We start from the raw sequence: 7485 nt of genomic DNA, 5'->3' as shown, positions 1-7485 counted from the left end.
GACAGACAAAAAGAAAAAAAAAATCAATAAATACATTTAAATAATAATAATACTAAACAAATATAGTAAAATTTAAGTAAATATTTGGTATTGCAGTATTGTGATCTGATCACAACCACACAACCAATGACCAGATCAACACAAACAATCAAGACATGCACAGATTAATCATTCAAAATAAGATGGATGAACAGGGTGAATTTCTGTTATACATGCAGACATCAAATATTGTTGAAATAACATAAAACTTGTGATACATGTGCCAGATTTGATCTATACCATTCTTTGGAATTTTTTTTATACAAGGAAGGGGAATTTATATTAAGGGGAGTGAAAGTGAAAGATCAAATGTTCTCAATTTGTATAAAGAGACAGGAAAGCATGTTGAGTTTTGTGCCAAGGCACCAGTATAGAACACATAGTGCTGGTGTATCCAAGCACTGCAGCTGCAGCTACACAACTATGCACTGTGTAGAGAGCCTTTAAATCAAGATGCAAGCAGGGCCTTTCATCTGTTGTGCATGAAAGCTAAGGAAAAGAGAGGAAGAATATGGGAGGAAGGGAGCAAGAAAGAGAGAGAAAGAGAGAGAGAGAGAGAGAGAGAGAGAGAGAGAGCTGAAGGAAGGAAGGAACCTTGCTCCCCAAGCACTGTCAGATGGGATGAGGAAACTGGATACCTTGTATAGAAAATTCCTCACACTTGACATCTCCCAGTAAATTATGACCTTATAGTGCAAGATATCAAGACCTTTTTCACTTTCGACAAAATTTTTTTTTTTTTTTGTGTGTCAGTGTTTTTGTGCATAAAATTAACATTTCTCAAAATATTTTTTTTTTTTTTGAACGACAAGAAGATGAGTAGCCTAAATCATGAAAGTATTTCATTTTGGGGGTACTACCCCTTTAAATGTGTAATGCCACTGTATAATATTTAAATAGCAGTTTTTAGAAAGTGGTTCACAAATACATTCTGTTCATTCTGATTTCACACAGAGAACAAGTTTAACAGTGACACTGCAGCCAGTGAGTTCATTCATGCATCCGCCCCCAGCCCCCCCAGCTTTAGAGAACATTCCTTTCATAAATCTGTATGCCGGGGTTATTTTTTTTTTTTTTTTACGAAACCAAAGAATTCATGCTTGGTATGTGGAGGAGCTCATTATGGTGCCTGTGGAGGGTACTTGGGAACCTTCAGATATTTTCTTTCCTTTTAGAGATTATGTGAGAGTAGCATGTTTGTACTTCATGGCCAACCTCTCCCTCTCTACACTGTGTCAGAGCTCCTCCTTTTGAGCAAGAAACCTTCCCCAGTCCTGTTTTCCCGCTGCAGTCTGCTGTATTGAACGGCATCACCCTCTTGTTATCCTGGAACCTCTTTCCCCCGTGAAAAATGAAAAATCCTTTCCCCTGTTCTATCACAACCTGATTGCTGAGATAAGCCTTTAAACAGACATTTGCATTCATGGCCATGTTCCATGTTACTTAAAACAACACATGTCTGATGCCCAGCCCCACAGAACAAATTTACAAAGTCAGTGACTCTTGGGACATTGTTGAAATGGTGACCTTCCGGTCAGTTCTCTACTACTACACAAAATGGCTGAAAACAGGCCTTGAATGTAACTGTTGCTAACCCTAACCCTAACCCTAGTACACTACTCTTATATTAATTCAGAGCCAACATGCTGAGCACATGCTTTTGAAACAAAATGGGTCTGCTCTATGCATGAGATTGCATCATACATATATTTTAAATACTCTCTTAAGTAAAAAAAAAAAAAAAAAAAAAAAAAAACTTTCCATAATTGCATCCACTCAGCACAACATTCTCAATAGTGCAACAGTGCAAAAAACATAAAGAACCATTTTTAAGGTATTACAGAGTGTTTTATTTTATTTTCCAAGCCATTAAGTTAAAATGAACATTCCCCACTGATTCTCCCAACATGAAAAGTTCAAAATGTTTCATCCTCAAATCTCAGTATTAAATGGTGACAGAAATGTGGTCTAAATTAGATTAGACACTATTAAATGCTAATCCAATAAACCATTTCGATATGGATCAGTCTCACACACAAAAGATGATTCTGTTCATTCATTTTTACCATTGTTACTGTCCAGCATTTCTGTTCTGCCGTCTCAATGCATTTTTTAAAAAAATCTGTTCATGTCTAATCATCATTTCTGTGGCTTACATATTCAACCAGGCCTGTAAGCTCACTCTCTGCAATGACAGCAGGACACCGACCACAAAGACTTCAAAGACCATGCTCTCTCTTTTTCTCTGTCTCTCGCTCTCTCATTCTCTCCCTCGCATTTCCTTTAAGGCATTTGCCCTCACCTTTTCATTCTTTGTTTCTCACACTCTTAGCTCTTGGGTGGTTGTATTTCTTTTTGGTTAACCAGAAATTCTTTTGCCTGAGAGAACACAACAGGCATTTTAACATTTATTTTCAGAAAGCCTGTGTTGTCAGACGATTATTTCTTTTGTTTGTTTGCATCAATATGGGATTCACATTTAAGGTTTGTTTCTCAAATTAGGTCGACAGCTCAGCTGACTCACTGTGGCACTTCTACCATGTCGCCAATTGGAGCTGGACCCTGAAAGTCAGCATCCAAACTCAAGTCCTTCTTCAGTTCACAGACACTTAGCTCTTGAGGGGGTTCTTTGTCCTTCACACCATTTACACATGCCTCAACTGGGGACTCAAGGAGATCCGCAGGGGCTACATCTGGTGCCTGCTCATGGCTTTCCCCGTTTACCTCAGGGGGAGCCGACGCAGATTGCTCTGCTGAGCCAGCACTCTCACAGTCTCCATTATTCAGCTTCAGATCTGTGATAGTCGAGGCAGGTTCCTCAAGGCAGAGCTCATTGGTTGAGGTTGATTCTAAGATGACGATTGCAGGAATGGACTCCTCTGCACTCTTTTGTTCTACCATAGGTTCGGGTTGTGTTGGCTCCTCTGGGGATGGCTCAGGACTTGCTTGTGTTAGTGTAACCTCAGGGGGTGCAGCAGTTTCAGATTCAGGCTCTGTGACTGGTGTGGGTTCCTCTGGGGAAGGCACAGCCATCTCGACCTCTGCAATCAATTCCTTGGAAACAGGTTCAGACACTGGGGCAGACTCGGCAACTGGCTCTGGAGCTGCTGCTGCATCAGTAACAGTCTCTGGTTCTGGTGTGAACTCAGTGGTGTCAGTAGTTTTGGTGGACAATTCACTGGTATTTGCAGCCTCCTCAACCACTTTCTCTACTGCTTCCTCTGTGACAGGTTCCACTGGCAAAGCTTCAAGTTTAGGCAACAATACAGGCTCTTCTAGCACAGGTGCAGGATCCTTAAGTGCAACTGCAGAATCCTCAGCCTCTGGGGCAGTTGCATGTTCCTCAGGTGCAGCTGAAGGTGGCTCAGATCCTGGTTTCTCTGTCACTGGTGTCTCTGGTGCAGCGGCTGGTTCTTCTGTTACAGCCGTAGGTTCCTCTGTCACTGGTGTCTCTGGTGCAGCGGCTGGTTCTTCTGTAACAGCCGTAGGTTTCTCTGTCACTGGTGTCTCTGGCGCGGTGACTGGTTCTTCTGTTACAGCCGTAGGTTTCTCTGTCACTGGTGTCTCTGGTGCAGCGGCTGGTTCTTCTGTTACAGCCGTAGGTTTCTCTGTCACTGGTGTCTCTGGTGCAGCGGCTGGTTCTTCTGTAACAGCCGTAGGTTTCTCTGTCACTGGTGTCTCTGGTGCAGCGGCTGGTTCTTCTGTTACAGCCGTAGGTTTCTCTGTCACTGGTGTCTCTGGTGCAGCGGCTGGTTCTTCTGTTACAACAGCAGGTTTCTCTGTCACTGGTGTCTCTGGTGCAGCGGCTGGTTCTTCTGTTACAGCCGTAGGCTTCTCTGTCACTGGTGTCTCTGGTGCAGCGGCTGGTTCTTCTGTTACAGCCGTAGGTTCCTCTGTCACTGGTGTCTCTGGTGCAGCGGCTGGTTCTTCTGTAACAGCCGTAGGTTCCTCTGTCACTGGTGTCTCTGGTGCAGCGGCTGGTTCTTCTGTTACAGCCGTAGGTTTCTCTGTCACTGGTGTCTCTGGTGCAGCGGCTGGTTCTTCTGTTACAGCCGTAGGCTTCTCTGTCACTGGTGTCTCTGGTGCAGCTGCAGATTCCTCTGCTACTGGTGCAACTTCAGGTTCCTTTGTCACTGGTTCCTCAGGTGCACCTGAAGGGTCCTCTGCTGCTGCTGCTTCTGGTGCATCTGCAAGTTTCTTGGGTGCTGATACCTCTGGTGCCACTGCTGGTGTCTCTAATGCAGCTGCTGGTACCTCTGCTGCTGGTTCCTCTTGTGTAGCAGCTGCTGCCTCTGATGCAGATTCTGGTACCTCTGCTGCTTGTGACTCTGGTACAGCTGCTCGTTCCTCTGGAGCACTTTCTGGTTCCTTGGGTGCAGCAGTAGATGCCTCTGTTTTAGCCACTGGTTTTTCTGGTGCAGTATCATCCTTCTTCTCCTCTGTTTGTGCTGCTGAAGGAGAGGCAGGCTTCTCAGCTGGTGCTTCAGACTCCACCACTGGCAGTGCTGCACTTACTGCAGCAGCCTCCTGAGGTGCAGCTTCCGACTCAGTCACAGGAGTCTCTGCCATTTTCTCAGCTGGTTCAACTGCTGCCACAGCACTCTCCTCTTTCTTCTCCTTAGGGTCGTTGACATCGTATCCCTTCTTCCGTTTGCTTAGCTTACCTCCCATGATGTTCTGTGGGAACAGAAGAACATCTTATATAATCTAAAAACATCACTGCATTTCAATATATATTTATATTTATGCATTTGTCAGATGCTTTTATCCAAAACAGTATCCACTGCATTCATTTATTTTACATTTATCAAACCCATGACCTGGCTAGAGCCATACTGTTTGAGCTTCATTATTATGCAAAACGTTGTTCTAAAACTAAAACCTTATTATGGATATGAAATTGTAAAATGTAAAACTGCCCATATGGCCCACCCTGTTTCTCCATTTAAAGGGCGCTCACTCAATCATTTCAACCCAGTGCAATCTCTGCTAAGGACTTTGAATGCAGTCCAACTTTGTTATGGAGGAAGATGTGGCTTAAGGACAAACAGTGACTGGATGTGAATGTGACATTTCTTGTAAACTTGTAAAGATTTCATTCAAGAACCCATTCTTACAGTGTAAAGGTAGAATGCACTGATTGTATAAAATGGGGGTTTGGAAGGATTTGGAAGCGAAACACGGCACTTTTAACTTTTGAATCCTCAGAAAGCTAGACAAAACCTGGTCTATCATAAAAACCAACAGGTCTAGTTATGTCAAGTATTATATTATGTATGCATTTTTTTTTTTTTTTATTTATTTCTATCAATCTGTACACAGTTTCACTACAATCAATCAAAAAAATCACATAAAGTTATTTACTTTTCTTAACATATTTTTAATGGCCGGTTCTGGTTAGTGAAGAAGCTTGGTTTGGGGAGGTGTAAAGATAAGATTCTTGGGAAAGACTGATTAGATCAAATTTGCTACTGATGCTACTTAAATCATTCTTTTTAAACTCCAATGGAAGCATTTATTACACAACAAATTTTCCTGTTACCTAAAATATTCTTGTAAATGGCAAGGAACCTAATTTGTAAATTGAAACTAATTCAAATATACATGGAATTATGGACATGTGAAGTAGATTAAATGTTTTTTTTTTTTTTGCCAAAGATTTCAAACCATTTGTAACCTTTTAAAGACCTGCAGTTGGGTAATATCCTTTAAGCTGCAGCACGATGGGGTTACAACAGGAGCTGTCCATAGTGCTGCACTGGGGCAAACAAAGACCGGATACACAGTCATGCCCCAGTCCAACCTGCAGTTGAGTCCAGCTGCTAAGATGTGCTTCCTATGTCAGTGCTCTGTTCCAGTATACTTCACAGCCTCCATTATTCCTGCAAATCTTGCTTGATGAAGTTACTCATTAATATAATGATGTAAGTAAATTTGCAGTATAATTATTGTCTGAAAGTTATGTCCTTGAAGACATGCGAGTATAGCAAACCAAGTAGCCTATCCCATGTCTGGCAACAGGTTACAATAGCATATATATATATATATATATATATATATATATATATATATATATATATATATATATATATCTATATATGTTTTCATAAAATTGAAACGTTAAAAGTGTATATATATGTATACATATCTTCAACATATTTTATGAAAATAAATTATTAGCCTATTTTACGTTTTAATATATTTACATACTTCTAGCGTGCACGCGCACACACACAATTGTATATATATTTTTTTACAACACACATCCAACACCCAAGCACCCCCCACCCCGCACCACCCCTTTCTTCATGTCGACCAGCTCCTCCTAACGTTTGAATAACAATTTATTAGCGCAAATTAATGTTTCCTAGCTATTCCCTTAAAACGATGCTTTCAATAGAGAAAACGTAAAAGAAAAATCGAAATTAAGGGGTTCAAGCTTAAAAAGAGTAAAAGCTGCCGGTAACCCAATTTCATAAAAAAGAGAGAATAAATGAATTAAAATAATAAAACGAAGGCTTTCTATTTTACTTATTTTTACTTTTACACATTTTTAACCGCGGTAGCTGCATTTAGATCAGCCACAGCTTCCCATTATAACATTAAACTTACAAAGACTAGGCTATTAATGTGGCATTTGTCATTCAGACATTTCTAGGAAATAACCTTTTTTTCACGTTCAGTTAATTAATATTATAGATATTGGATGCTTTTGTTGTACCTTCTTAGTTTTCAGGAGTGACATGAAAATAACGAGAACAAAGAACGGCTCGTGCAGTCTGCTATCTCCAGCCCCAAGAAAACGCTTTGTTTCGTGAGTGATTTTTCCCCGTTATTCAAACAGTCACTATAAAATCGCGACTAACATTTCACTAACCTGCTTCTCTGCTTCTGTGGAAGAGTGCGTTGAATATACTCTATTTTCTCCTGTAATGTGAATCAGTTCGAGGCAGTACTCTCTCCCTGAGGTCCAATCTGCGACTGGGCGTGTTTTCTCTTTTCACCCCTCCTGTTAAACCCACGGTTTGTGAGACATCTGTCGCTATCACAGCCCCTCTTGCCCACTGCCCACAATCCATACACCCTCCTCCTCCCTTCCCTTCCCCCTCACGTTAGGTGCATATTTTACTAGATTAGATGGGTTTTGGGAATAATGCCCCCTTTTCTTTCACTTTTTGAAGTGATCTCTATAGCAACCGTATTCCTCTGACTTGAAGTTGGTAGATTTGCCTTTTTTTCCACCTGCCTGACTGGTTTTAGCATATATTTCTCTATATAAGTGTGTGCGTGTGTAAAGACAGGGGTTACAGCAATACTCCACCCCCATGGCTGAAGGAGAGGAGAATGAAGGGCCTTCGAATTCAGTTGCACAGCATTGTTTTAACAGTGTAAAGACATCCATGCACCGATCCAGTCCTAAACAGAGATTCAAAGGAAGAACAAGAA

The 7485-nt window shown here is 41.3% G+C and overlaps 1 protein-coding gene across 2 annotated transcripts; it reads right to left on the bottom strand.

Moving 5' to 3' along the window:
• Nucleotides 1-1865: 1865 nt before the first annotated feature.
• Nucleotides 1866-7074, bottom strand: LOC122145663 (calphotin-like). Of its 2 annotated transcripts, XM_042760605.1 has the most exons (3): nucleotides 6917-7074; nucleotides 3475-4716; nucleotides 1866-3417 (listed from the first exon to the last, which is right to left on the bottom strand). In XM_042760605.1, exons 2-3 carry the CDS (start codon nucleotides 4708-4710, stop codon nucleotides 2560-2562), a joined length of 2094 nt encoding a protein of 697 aa, XP_042616539.1. In that variant the 5' UTR covers nucleotides 4711-4716; nucleotides 6917-7074; the 3' UTR covers nucleotides 1866-2559. The 2 variants fall into 2 exon arrangements, with proteins under 2 accessions (XP_042616539.1, XP_042616538.1); XM_042760604.1 differs by having other exon boundaries at nucleotides 1866-4716.
• Nucleotides 7075-7485: the final 411 nt, after the last annotated feature.

The sequence above is a fragment of the Cyprinus carpio genome, chromosome A7, assembly GCF_018340385.1.
Source record: "Cyprinus carpio isolate SPL01 chromosome A7, ASM1834038v1, whole genome shotgun sequence".
NCBI classification, from domain to species: Eukaryota; Metazoa; Chordata; class Actinopteri; order Cypriniformes; family Cyprinidae; genus Cyprinus; species Cyprinus carpio.
Note: the sequence above shows the minus strand (reverse complement) of the source record. Positions and strands in the feature narration are given on the sequence as shown.